Source organism: Rattus norvegicus, chromosome 5 (assembly GCF_021556685.1).
Source record: "Rattus norvegicus strain SHRSP/BbbUtx chromosome 5, alternate assembly SHRSP_T2T, whole genome shotgun sequence".
In the NCBI taxonomy this organism is placed as follows: Eukaryota; Metazoa; Chordata; class Mammalia; order Rodentia; family Muridae; genus Rattus; species Rattus norvegicus.
The window spans coordinates 116507240-116521419 of record NC_141538.1 but is presented as its reverse complement, the minus strand read 5'-3'; the positions used below and the strand labels follow the sequence as shown (position 1 = coordinate 116521419).

General features: G+C 40.7%; 1 protein-coding gene across 25 annotated transcripts in view; it reads right to left on the bottom strand.

Annotated features, from left to right (window-relative positions):
• The window catches only part of Fggy (FGGY carbohydrate kinase domain containing), a 395164-nt gene that overhangs the window by 107287 nt on the left and 273697 nt on the right, over positions 1–14180 (bottom strand). For all 25 annotated transcript variants that reach the window (XM_087548101.1, XM_087548107.1, XM_087548106.1 and 22 more), the window contains one exon: positions 6516–6623. In XM_087548101.1, the coding sequence (XP_087404227.1) occupies positions 6516–6623 (108 nt within the window). The remainder of the gene's footprint in view (positions 1–6515; positions 6624–14180) is intronic.

Sequence of the window (14180 nt, the reverse complement as noted above, 5' to 3'; positions counted from 1 at the left end):
ATCTTTGGATCTGTGTTTATTTAGTCAAGACAAAACTATGTTATTTCATTCCTATTTAACATAGTTCTTAGTATTACTTCTGAGGCTATCTATGACATTTTCTTGTGGGAAAAGTAAAGACATTAGTTTCGGAGAGTGATTTATCATTTTCACAACTATTTTCTTGTAATGTGTATTATTAATCTACATCATGAGTTTTTATACCCCCAATATACTTTGAGTGAAGAATGAACCCAAGGCCTTTTCCATGCACTGAGCTACCTACCAAGTCCTTGTTTTTGTTCCTAGTTTTTGAACTAGAGTCTCATGCAGTCCATGCTGGTCTTAATCTCATGATCTTCCTGCTTTACCTTCTCAAGCACTGTGATTATAGACATGTATGACCATGACAGCAATATTTTAGCTCTTTACTTCTCTTGTCTTCTTATCCAGAAGGGGAAACCAAAACCAAAATCAAAAGACCTTAACTTTACCCAGACCCAAAATTCCCATAAAAATATGAACACAGGTGGCTGATGATAATGGGGGGGGGATCAATATTCTCCAGGGACAGGCTTGTCAACTGTAATTGATCAGGCTTAAACACAGGTATACTCAAGCAATACTAATTGGGTTGACTAGTGTGTGTCTGTCTCTCTCTCTCTCTCTCTCTCTCTCTCTCTGTGTGTGTGTGTGTGTGTGTGTGTGAGAGAGAGAGAGAGAGAGAGAGAGAGAGAGAGAGAGAGAGAGAGAAGAGAGAGAGAGAGAGAATAGTACTTATAGAAAAATAAATCATTAAATTCCTTGGGAGTCAGACAAGGGAAGAATTGGGAGTGGAGGGAAAGGAGAGGGGAGTGATGTAAATTGTTCACTCATTCATGAAATTCTAAGGAGAGGGGAGTGAAAGAAACCATGCTGCTGGGTGGAACTGTGGACTCCTCAGCATAGTCCTTGGGAAAGCATAAACATCACTGAAGGAGAATGCTAACTATGTTTTGTTTTTTACAAATTTCATATTAGATTTACATAGAACAATTTTTATTAGTTAGTGGATAAATTCTGATTTAATTCAAAAGTAGTTCCCTCACAAGCAGGCTGGAGATTTATGTGTCTTTAGTTGTTAATTGGTTCATTTATTTGTGAAGCTAACATCTGATATATGGTTATTTTGTGCTGTTTATCATTTTAAAAGCAGGATACAAAGATAAATAAAAGTACTTTTTCTTACAAAGGGATGCAATATATCCAAATTCAAATATAGTCTATGGTGTTTATAGTTTTCTCACGATTCTATCCATGTTAACTGAGTATTCCAGGCATAGTGAATAAACACAGGAGTTTAGTGCAACCAGGATAGATGGGATTTCTTTTCTTAGTAAAATTATCTCTACAGAGAGATAGAGTTAACACTGCAGGCTCCCACTCTCAGGAAACCTGGTGGTCATGCTGGTTTCAATCAGGTAGGTCATCTTCACTGTCCTTCCCATGCTCAAATTCCAACTCCTCCCTCCCCCAGTCTTATTCCCAGCTTGTTAAAGACCACGGCTGTGACCTCTGTTTTCTTTCTGCCCCATTGCCAGGGTTCTACAAAGACCTTCTTCTATAGCCTTCCTCCTTTAGCCCATTGCTTTGTCTTTGGAAGATCTCAACACCCAAAGGTACTCTGTCCCTGGAAACCCAATGGCCCGGAAATCAGGTAGGCAATCTCTTCTTTCTGTCTTCCAATTCCAGTTCCCCAGTTTTATTCAGCCCTGTAGCAGATGATCTGTAGTGTGCTGTCATCCCTCTCTTCCTCCCTTCCCCAGAGACTCCACAGGTACTAATGTCAGACCATTTCTTCCACACATGGATCCTCTTACTCAGCCTCAACACCCCCCATATCCCATCCCTACTCCTTCCTGTCAGATCCCTACCTAGAAACTTGTAGCTTGGACCCTCGGTATCGATCTCTGTCAGGGACTCTGAAGAAGGGACTCTCTACTAGGTAACGCATATCAGCCTCTTGAGATCCAGGAAGGCAATTAAAACCAAGGAATGGAAAATCTATCCAATTAGACATCAACAACTAGAATTACAATCATCCAAAACCCAGATGCTTAGGTGTCAGCATAAAAACAGGAGGACAACCAAGACAATATGTCGCCACTAAAGCCCAGCAACCGTAACATGCCTGGAGAAATGCAACATAGCTGAGAGGACAGGAAATAACTATTGTGAATAGGTTCAAGGATCTTAAAGAGGATATAAATAAGTCCATTAATGAAATCTATGGAAACAAAGATAGACAGTGGGACAAAGTAGAGAAAAAAGTTCAAGACATAAAACTTTCCACTTTTATGGAATCAGAAAAGGAATTCCAAACTGAGAAAAAAACTGGAAATAAAAATGTTAAATCAAAAAATAAGATCCTTGAACAAAACATCCAGCAAATATGGAACATGATGAAAAGACCAAATCCAAGAATAATAGGAATAGAGGAAGGAGAAGAAATCCAGATCAATAGCACAGAAATATTTTCAATGAAATCATAGAAGAAAATTTCTATAACCTAAAATAAATGCCTATCAAGCATGCAGAACACCAAATAGACTGGACAAGAAAAGAAAATCCCTTCAGCAAATAATAATCAAAATAGTAAACATAAAGAACAAAGAAAGAATATTAAAAGCTGCAAGGGAAAAAGACTAAGAAAGATATAAAGGCAGACCTATTAGGATACCACCTAATATTTCCATGAAGACAGAGGGTCCTGGACAAATGTTCAACAAACTCTAAGAGAGTATAGATGCCAATGCAGACTAGTATACTTAGCAAAACTATCAATTGTAATATATTCAGAAACTAAGATATTTTATGAATAAAAAATTTAAGCAGTGTCTATCTGCCAATTTGGCTCTACGGAAGAAGCTAGAAGAAAAACTTCAACCTAAAGAGGTAAAAACAAGTGAAGCAAACACAAGAAAACAAAAGTAATAAATAATCGCAGACCAGCACATCAAAAGAAAGGGAAAGAACACACCAGAACTTTCCAATGACATAGGCATATAAACCCTCCAAGAGTAACCTGGGACAAGTCAGCTGGTATTCTAATAGGTCTGCCCTTCTGGTCTTTTTCCCTTGCATCTTTTAATATTCTTTCTCTGTTCTGTATGTTTAGCGTTTTGTTTGGAATTATTCTTTGCTGAGAGGACTTTCTTTTCTGTCCCAGGTATTTGGACTGACAGAATAGAAAGAAAAGCAAGGCCATCCTTTTTCTGCCTAGTCTGAACCTTTCTCAAGTGTACAATCTAACACAAGGAGATAGATAATGTAAACAAATAAACACATTACATTTATGTTATAGGTTTTTTTACGTTAGTAGAAGTTGCACATATGAGTTCAGATGAACAGTTTACAATTTTATTTTACTTTCATTATATTGCTCTGTGTGTGTGTGTGTGTGTGTGTGTGTGTGTGTGTGTGTGTGTGTCTAAGCATATGTGTGCTCAGATGTGCACATGCACATGGGGATGGGTCATGTGTGCCAAAGTGCACATGTTGAAATCAAAGGGAAAATTCTGGAGGTTCTCTCCTTCCACCATGTGGGTTTCAGGGATTTAATTCAGGTTGTCAAACTTGTCAGCAAGTGTCTTTACATGCTGAGCTATCTCACCAGCCCAGAGTTTACAATTTTAAATAAGAGGATCAAGTGATATTTGAACAAAGAATGAGAAAGGAAAGGCAGTTAGTTATTTGGAGTCCAGGAAAGAATGCATAAGGTCAAGGAAGCCATCCGTGCACTGAGCCTGAGTGTTGCTTGCTTAGGTCATTATAGAAACAGAAAGAGGGGCACTTCAGCGGAGAAGCAGGAAGTTGTATCTTTGTCCACTATAAGGATTTTCACCATTATCCAAAGTAAAATAGAAAGCCCATGGAGAAGAGCAGCTGTGAAATGCTGCGGCTGAGATCTGAAGGGTCATTCTGACCCTGGTCTGCTCTGTTTTACATTGATGATGGGGTGGGAGGATGGACGCACTGGCCAGAGATGAGCTACTACAGGAAGTCAGCTCAGATGAGAGATGGCAGTCCGCAGTCATCAGACTTAAGATATGTTCTCACAGGAAACCCAAAAGAAGTGCTTGAAAGATTAGATGTGAAATATACCTAAACAATACCCTTCAAGGCCTAGGACAGTATCACTGTCTTTGGAGAAATGGATTAGGTGCACCGGAGGTGGGCAGGAGAGGTCAGGACTCACTGCCTGTCTCACTGCAGTAGCTGCTGCCCTTTCGGGGTAGGAATTTTTTGTGTTTGTGTCACTAAGGAGCTGCTAGCATCTGTAATTTTTAAAACCAAAAAAAAAAAAAAGGATTAATTCATGACTCCTAATTTTTCCTCTCTCACTCTAACAATCAGTAAATCTTAATGGTTCTCTCTCCCCTGTTGTCAACGCCCTTTTGTCTCTGTCTGTCTCTGTATGCCTCTGTCTCTCTGTCTCTGTCTCTGTCTCTGTCTCTGTCTCTGTCTCTCTCTCTCTCTCTCTCTCTCTGAAACTATCTTGTAGTAAACAGTTCAGCAGTGAGGGGCAGGGCACCATGAGTCCCTCCTCCATCTTTTCCTGGCTGCTGATGGGTCCCTCTATGTGCAGCTCACCACCGCTGTTGAGAGTTTATGATTGCATAGAGCACAGAAGGAAGCCTTTGACAGCCCTTCTTCCTATCTTCTGGCTTACATTCTTCCCACTTTGTCTGTGCCAAAAATAGGATCTAAAACCCCTTTGTTTAGGGTGGAGCATTCAACTGTAACTTACTCTCAGTACCTCGTATTGCCATAAGTCTCTGCATCCACTGCAGTAATACGGGTCTAATTCGTAGTCAAATGAAACTGCACGGACTTCCAGAGTTAGGAGAGATCCAGTGCTCTTAACTACTGAACAGTCTCTTCAATCCCACAGACTATGTCACTTAAGTTGGGCTGTTTTTTTAAATTATGATATTAACTTGAGATCTTGAGGATAAGGAAAGAAGGGTTATCTTTTAACAGTGATCTGTTTGTTTACCAAGTTGAGAAAATGGATTGTGCTAGTTTTTATTGTCAGCTTGATATAACCTAGTATTATTTGAATAGTTGCCTTGATTAGAGTCACCTGAGGCCATGTCTGTGCAAGACTGTCTTGATTGATGACTGATGTGAGTAGGACCAGTCCACTGTGGCATCAGCCTCCTCGTGCAGGTGAGGCTGAGTTGTCTAAGAAAGCTAAGGCTGGTGTCTGAAAAGACAGATGGTGCAAGCCAGCAAGCAGTACTCCACTACGGTCTTTGCTTCAATTCCTGACTTTGGGTTCCTGCCTAAAGTTCCTGCTCTGACTTCCCTTAGCCACAGACTATTACCTGGAAGTGGAAGTGGAAATGAATAATTGTTCTTGATCATGGTGTTTAAAAACAGCAACAGAAAGTATGTTTAGAGGGTTGCAAGATGAGGTCCTTGCTCTGTTCCCTAGCTGTTATTGAAAGCCATTTTTTAAAGAACCATTTATACTACACAGGAATTGGGGTTGAATGGCACGCATCCTCAAATCTACATTCATGTTTCACTTTCACATCTTCTCCTGTGAACTCCCTCCCTGGCTCTCTACTTATCTCCTTTGGCTCAATAAAAATCATTTTTCCCAACTAAGAATTTCCTAGCCTAGCATACCCCCTGTTAACAGTACTAATCCTTCTTTTGTGGATCTTCTCTCTTCCCTCTTAAACAATTCCAACAACTCAACACATTTCTATTAAGCATCAACTATGAATGAACAACCAGGCTAGATACAGAAAGAATCATTGCATCCCTCTTGCTTTAAGGAACTGATAGTGTTTTAGAACAACAGATTAGAAAGCTGGTTATAGTAACTATCACCATGGCTGGAATGCTCTGCACCTTGCTCTCACACATACATATAAGCACATGTAGACACATCCACTTGATCAAATTCTGGATGGTTTTCATCACATGTAACGTCCTCAGAGAGAGCTTCCTTGAACTTAGACGAAATAAACTAGAGCTACATCTTGAATGACAAGTAAATCACCAAGCCAGTAAGTAATTCTAAAGGAGGTTGGAAGAGAATCATGCACAAAGGGATAACGGAAGGGAATTATGAGTCACTGGGAACTTGTGTGTAGGAAGAGTTCATAACAGTCTATCCCAAGTGACAGATATATTTGTGAGTCTAGAGGAGACAGTCTTTGAAGCATATGAGTGCCCCAAATTTTTCTAGATAGGTTTGCTGAATTGTCCCTAGAACAACAGGGAACCATGGAATGAACAACAGCTGATAACACTGCCATCTCAAAAAGGAGAAGAGGGAATAATCACATGAGAAACATGCCTGACTCCTGTAGCCCAAGCCACACCCCTCATTTGACTAACACACGCCACCCATCCCAGGTACTAAGGATTGGCTGACTGCTGACTTCTGAGTTGCCAATAGTCCGGCTACTGAGTGAATGGGTGATGTAATAAGATGGTATGGCAACACTCACAACCCTTTGGAGAAAATGCCAACTTACCAATTTTCCAGTCACACTCTGACCGCCTTCATTCAACCAGAAGCCAGGCACCATGGCTGAGAAATAAGGTCCCCAGACACCTGGTACAAAGATTGGATCTTTGCTGATCTGGAACAAAAAAAGGACAATGTATGTTAATAAAAAACTGATCCCCAAGGAGAGAGCTTTATTCTCCTACCACTAATGTTGGTACCACCAGAGAATTCAGCTTCTTATAAAGTATTTTTTATGGTGGGGAAGTCACCCTCTCTCAAGGAAGAGCATGACTCTATGTGTGGATCCCTTGTTGATCAGTTTGTTCAGATGTCAAGGGAGCAACAGTGGTCATTTTGGATAGGTGCTGACAATTTCCTCCATGCTAGTTTCCTCTCTGTGGCAGGAACCACTAGTCTCCATTCACACTCTTCCATCCATACAAAAGAACAGCTTAGATCCGCTCCATAAGGTCAGCGACCTATAACTAAGAAGCCAAAGTCTAAGGTGTCCTGGTTCCACCAAATAATATAGTCAAAAGAAAACACAAGATACAAATTTTATCCTTGTCAGCCTGATTTTATGAAATGAAAAGGCTAACTCTTTATCCTTGACAGCAAGATTTTATGAGATCAAGCCAGCTCTAGGCAATCAATTTAAATGCTCACATTATGGTTTTTCAAAAGTTAATTAACAGCCAGTGAGGAAAAAGCCAAGGTGCTTGACCCTTTGCATTAGAAACTGTGCTGCAGCTCCTCAGGAAAGCTTTTCATCAGTTAGGTTAGGTTCAAGTCTTGCTGACCACAACATGCTTTTTTTCTTAAATGACAATAAACTTTCCCCTTCATTTGTTATATTCTGTTTTTCACATGTGAAGAGTTGTAGTGGTGTATTTCTTAGAGAAAGGCTTAGCTTGAAAAGAGTAGCAGGAGTTCACTAGATGATGGGGAACAGGTTACCAGAAATGTGCTCTCAAGTTCAAGATTCTGCAATGCTTTTGTGTTGGGCTCTTATGGTTCTGTAGTGAAATGGAAATGTGTACAAGAGGAGCCAGGGCAGGAGAAGCAGCCTCAATGGGACATATCTCTCTTCTATCTAACAAAAATGGCTGCTGAAGGCCAATGCATGGCTACAGCAGTATTCCTGAGAGGAAAGAGGAGGGGGCTAGTTACTCATTCCATTCCACTAGATATCAAAGAATAGGATCTACTCATTTATTTATCCAACAAGTATTTGTTCAGCTTGAAACTAAGAGCTCTTAAGATAGACAAGAAAACTGAGCAGTAGTAATTTCTGGCCTCGTTAATGTCACCTTCTATCATTAGCATGGAGAGAGACCTATAATCACCCCCAAGGCCCACTATTCTGGCTCCTCTTTCACTTGACTGCTCATTCTTCTCATCAGTAAGTCTTCTGACCTCAATGTAAAGGAAGCAAAGAAAGTCAAAGAGAAGTAAGGAAAGAAACTATATAACACTATTAACTTTGAATTCTGTCAAGTAAGGGGGCCATTGTGAAAAAAAGAGGGATATTTAATATCTAAATAGAAACAATAATTTTAGTGTGGAAGAGATAAGTTTCTACAAAAAGAAGGGTTAAAGTTACAGGTTTACAATCGCTCACATTATTTCTCCAGATGTCTCCTGAGTTCTACTGAGACCCAGATTTGGAACAGGTACTGAAGAAAAATGATTTAAAAAAAAAGAGCAGAGTCCATGTTCTCATGAATCATAATGTTTCAAGCAGGAGAAGGCCGGAGTGGCCACTCACTCAGGTAAGGAGAAGACTTAAATGTTTTTAGAGCTAATATTCTTGGGTCATAAAATCTCTAGTCTGTACAATGCTCCATTGGGACAGTTGTTTACCTTAAAATAAGCAGTAATCAAATTCTCAGTGTGTGATTAATTGCGAAGTGATGAAAGAATGAAGGAAGCCGAAAGGAATTCCAAAAGTGCAGAAGTGAGGGACCTAACCTAGCCTAGGGTCAGGAAAAGCCTCTTAGAGATGGCTCCATGTGAATTAAGAGGAAAGCCACCTGGCATTCACTCAAGTGGGCGTGTCTGTGTGCTATCTGTGAAATACTCCTGCCACGGTGGGTGAGCGGTGAGCACACATTATCTGACACTCAGTTTTGTCACTGTCTTTTCCCAGGAAGGTTTCATTCCATGATGATCACATGTATTCGTGGTCTGAACAGACTAGTAGAATTTGTTTGGGATGAGTAAGAAAAGCTACCACCAAGGTTCCAAGGTTTGAATGGTGAGCCACCACTCACTGAGGCCAAATCATCTCTTTTTGTGAGCTCTGAACTCCATCTGAAGCAATAGAGCTGAGAGGTTCTATAACTTGCGCATGGCCAAGTAGATGGTAAATGCCTGGGTTAAGATTTTATCTAAGTCAGTATGGACCGCAAACCCTTGGATATACTTTTCATGTTCCCACAGATGGGTTGGGAAGGATATGCAGTGCCTTTTTTTGCTTTTCTTCTTCTTTTTTCTGTGGTGATAAAACACCTAACCAAAAACAACTTGGAGAAGGAAGAGTTTCCTTCAGCTTATAGGTCTTGATCAAAGTCCACCATAAGGGAAGTAAAGGCAGGAAACTGCAGGTGGGTGCTGAGGCAGAGGCCATATAGGATTACTGCTCTTATACCATTCAGGACTACATGACTAAGGCTGGGCCCTCTCACATCAACCATCTATCAAGAAAATGCCCTACCAACTTGCCTACAGGCCAACCTTATGTAGTCCCACCCTATGTAAGGCCCACCTTAGCCCCACAAGCTGAAGATGTTATTATGCTACTGTGGCAGGACTTCATTGAGAGACTGGCTCTGCTACTCGCAAATGTCCAATGCAGGTTTTATTTGGTTTATTGGCCACACTAATGACAGGTGTCCACGTAGAACACTAACTTCTAGTCCTAATGGTACTGCTGGCTACAACACAGAAACTCTGCTCTGGGACTTGATACAGGCTTTGGTATAAATGACATCCTATTTCCTCTAATAAGCTTCCATGCCAGATGACCCTAACCTGTGACAAGCTGACATAAGTACCAGATGGCACATGCATCATTCCCTATTTCCCACCTTAGCCCCCACAGCTAAAGATGGTATTATGCTACTGTGGCAGGACTTCACTGAGAGACTGGCTCTGCTACTCACAAATGTCCAATGGAAGCTTTATTTGGTTTGGTATTGGGAAATGGTTTGGGATGACTGTGTTTGTGATCTCTCCTTGGGCATGACACATGCTTCTCATCAGACCTTCCCAGTAAAGAGAGGAAACAAAGTGTACTTCCCATCACTTGCAAGTCTGCGTTCTCAGGGAAAAGAGCTACAGTTTGTTTTTGAGGGAGGAGGATGCACACTAGTGTATTTATGTGTTCCTTAATCCTTCATAGTACATGTAAATATTTGAAAATATTTTCCTGAAAGCTCCTTCCCTCCTGATTGCACTCTTGGCGTAGGGGTTGCTCTGTGAAGAGGAAGATCATTGGCCACACTAATGACAGGTATTCATGTAGAACACTAACTTCTAATCCTAATGGCACTGCTGGCTGCAACACAGCAACTTCGCCTTGGGACTTGGTACAGGCCTTACTCTGGTATAAATGACACCGTTCTTACAACTCTGAGGAAGAATCAACATTATCCCTATTGTGTATATGTGTAAACTGAGGAAGAAAATGTTAAATAACATGTGCCCAACCTTATAAAATCACCACAAAGTAGTTACCCAAAATCTCTACTGCCGTGGTTCTCAACATTTCCAATGTTGTTTCTCTTTAATATAGTTCCTCGTTCCCTAGTCATGAAACTATTTTTGTTACTACTTCACAACCTTAATTTTGCTACTCTTATGAATCACAATGTACACATTTTTGGAGGTAGAGATTTGCCAAAGGGGTTGTAACCCACAGGTTAAAGACCACAGCTCTACAATTTTCATACTTGCTTCTGACACATTAAGATCTTGTTCCAACTTTACCATTGTTTCTTTGGATCCTCCACATGTACGTGAAGGGTAGAGAATGAGGGTCATCCAAGCCAACAAATTCGCTCAAAGTATACAATACCCATTTGCCTTGAAAACCAGTATGTTAGGATGTGTGCATATATGAGTATGTCTGTATTTAAAATACAAATATATATTTAACACAATTTTTATTATTTAGATCAAGGTGGTCTAGAACATAAGATAGCTCAGACTTATGTCTTGTAAGTGGACTATTGTAAAAAATCAGGACACTCTTGATTTAGCCTCCCAAATACTGGCATTGCAGCATGGACTACATGCCTGGGTTAAGTTAGATAATCTTAATTTCTAAAAGACTTTTAATAACATTTCCCTGATATGCTTGTTAATAGAAGAGAGAACACAGGTCAGGTCAAAGACTCATCATGATTTCTTCCTTATTCTGCAACATTCTAGACAAATTTTCCTCCTCAAATTAGACATTCTGACCCTTGGCCTCCTTGATTTCGAAGTGGAAGGTCTAATGTTAGTTTCCACAAGGACACTTGTAAACATTAACTTTTGTTACAGACACAGCTTATCTTTGTTCCCATCCAAAGCAATGTGAGTTCTCCTTGACCCAAGGCCTGTATGAGGGTACAGATGGAATCAACCTGAAAGGCACCACAAGCATGCTCTTCTAGTCAGTACTATTAATAACGATACTGGAAAAAAAAAACAGGAGAGCAAAACAGCATCTTTTCAAAGACTAGACCGGGAAGCCTTGCTATTAGGGCGTGTGAACCAGGATCAGATGAACCCAGCTACACCATGACAGCAAAATCCAATAGGCTATCAGTGGATATTTATTTAATGATATAGCTATCTGAGGGGTATTTATTTATTTATTTATTTATTTATTTATTTATTTATTTAGCTTAGAAAACTGGCAATATTTTCTTGTACAACCTAGGTAGGCACAAGGCTATTAATCTTAGTATCAGTGTTACCATTGAACTTAGACATTTGACAGATGCTTTAATCATATGTGCTCTATATTAAATTACAAATGCTAACTAAACCTTTGATTGCATACTACATTATCACATAACATTTATGAAAGTCAGAGAGAGGCATGATTCTATTGATATAACTAAACTCATAAATGAAATCTAAGCTGAGCAGGTCAACAGCTAGAAGAGAAGTCACTTCAGTATACTTGTTAGAAACTCTATACCTATGTCCTTCTCTCCACACCATTCCCCTGGCTGTAAGATAACTAGAGCAGACACACTTTTCTCTTTGAGGGCTTCTAAGATTCCATGGAGTTGAGTCACTCCATCCCAGCTGGTCAAGCAGAACACTCCAGTGAGATATTTCAATAGACTGTGCCCTCACATGGCCTGCAGTTTATGGGACTGTGTCAGTTTGTCTCTTGGGGTGTCTCCAAGTACCTACTTATTCTGTCACCCAACTAATTTGCTGCTAAGGCTATGGGAAGTTCTTTTTTAAAAAAATCTGTTAACTTTATAGGCTGTATTTAATAGCTATAATCTATAATCTCAGACATTAGCTGAGGAAGACTTCAGATACATACCAAATACAGACTACAGTTTAAAACATAAAACGATGGGGAGAGCTGGGCTTCAAATGTGGTGTCCAAGTCTCTGTTCTCGAGAAACTTAGTTAGGTGGGAGCTGTGAGTTCACGATGGGCTGGGCATGGGGAACACTTGTGAGTATTCATGTTTATCTAGCCTTTGAGTTTCCTTGTGTATGTCAAACCAAACACACTGAACACAGTTACAACCTGAGATGCCCAAGGAGCATGTGCAGACTCCTATAAGGATCAGAAGTAACAGGCTGGGGTCAGAGGTCACATTCCAAGTGTTCCTGCCTCTAGTCATGTCTGCCCAAGCTAGCTGTAAGCAAGGATGTCAAAGGTCCAGTTTCATCTAGGCTATGCCCCTATTGGCTGGGTTCCCTGAATGACAAAGCCCAGATGCTTGCTCACAACCCTTTGGGGAGGAGGTGACTGGCTGGGAGCAGGGAGCTACTGCAGCTCTCTCTGTTCTTTCCCAGCCCATCACCCCAAGACTGGTCTGGCCTAAACCCCTGGCAGGACAGGAGGCAGGCTCCAGGCGCCAGCAGTCCTGGGAGGGAACAGGAGGCTTTGCTTGGACTGTCTGCTGCCAGGTTGGGATTTTTGGAGAGTAGCAGCCGACCTGTGTGGGACTGGGTATTTCCATGGTCATCTCTTTTTCCAAATGAACTGTGATATCGTCTTACCAGAGGGAAAAAAACATTTATACATCTATTTCTGTCAACTCCCTTACTACTTAGCGCACATACACACAGAGTAGAAGCCTGGAGAAATGTTCAAGAACAGAGGGAGGCTCTTGGTGTTCATCTCTTGTTTGCCTTGCTCTGTTGAACACTGTGTAATGAGCTACTAGTGTGCCTGTCTCTCCCAGGAACCAGTTAAGATAAAAGTAGTTGCTATCTTCAAGGCAGTGAGCATGATAGAATAATATGAGCATGGGCTTGGGAAGTAGATAAACTATTCTAGACAATTTTGGCTAGGCCATTGGCTGGCCATGTGATTCTGTCTTTCTGAGGCTTAGTTTCCTGACCCATAAGTGTGGATAATCATCAACGAGAACCCAAGATCTGCGTGGTACAGTGTGTACAAAGACACTGTGATACCCTGGGCTCTTAAACAAACTGTTAAGAAACAGGTGGTTTAATTCTATTCCTTCTTGAGAGAGTGGAAAGCTTAGAGTTCTCACATAGCCTCAGGCCCATTATTAGTCTGTCTCCTTAGGAAACTATTCTTCCTCTCTGTGATCTCCCCTACACCCTTTATTACCTCCCTCTCTCTGGACTCATCAACTCCAGTGAGTACAGGGACAATGTGTGAGCTGTGGAGTGCCACATGTTTATCTCAAATTCAGACCCCACTCTTGAGTCTCTCACTAATTATGTGAATTGCATGTCCAGATGATATACTCAAAAGAGAATCTCATACTCTTTCAGGGCTCTTCTTATTCTAGATTCCAGCTTTAACTTATTCACTTTTCATCTGCCCACAACAGGTCATTCTGTTCTCCGTCCACAAGCACAGTTTGTTCTCCACTGCTGCTGCTGTCGTATTATCTCCCATGTCTTGCTTGCACTATTTCATCAGCAATTAAACTGATTTCCCTTTCTCAGTTATTTTCCTCCCTTCCTCCATCCTCTCTACCCCTACAAAACCCAAATTCTGTATGTCCAGCAAATGACCTTTCTAAAACAAAACCCCAATTGTATTCTTACTTAATACCAATCCCTGACAGATGACTTACTTTCTGATTTGGCTTTTCCTTATTTGTCTGACTTAATCACAATATTATTGTTTGCTGATTCTCATCCCTATCATTTTTAAGTCTTCCATAGACTAAGCTCTAGATTTGCTGAATAACTTGAAATTTCCTGAAGTGAGCAATCTTCTTCTCATCTCTGACTCTTTATAATTTCCCCTCAGATAAAAAGGTTATATATTCTCCTGAAACTTCGCTCGAAAACTTTGGAGATGGCTCAGAGATTAAGAACAATTCCTTCTCAGTTGGAGGACCTCAGTTTAGTTCCTAGGACATAGGTGGAGTGGTTCAAAACTACCTGTAAGTCCAGCTAGGAGGATCTGACACCCTCTTCTGTTCTTGGCCTGTAACTGCACTCTGGTGCTCATACCAACA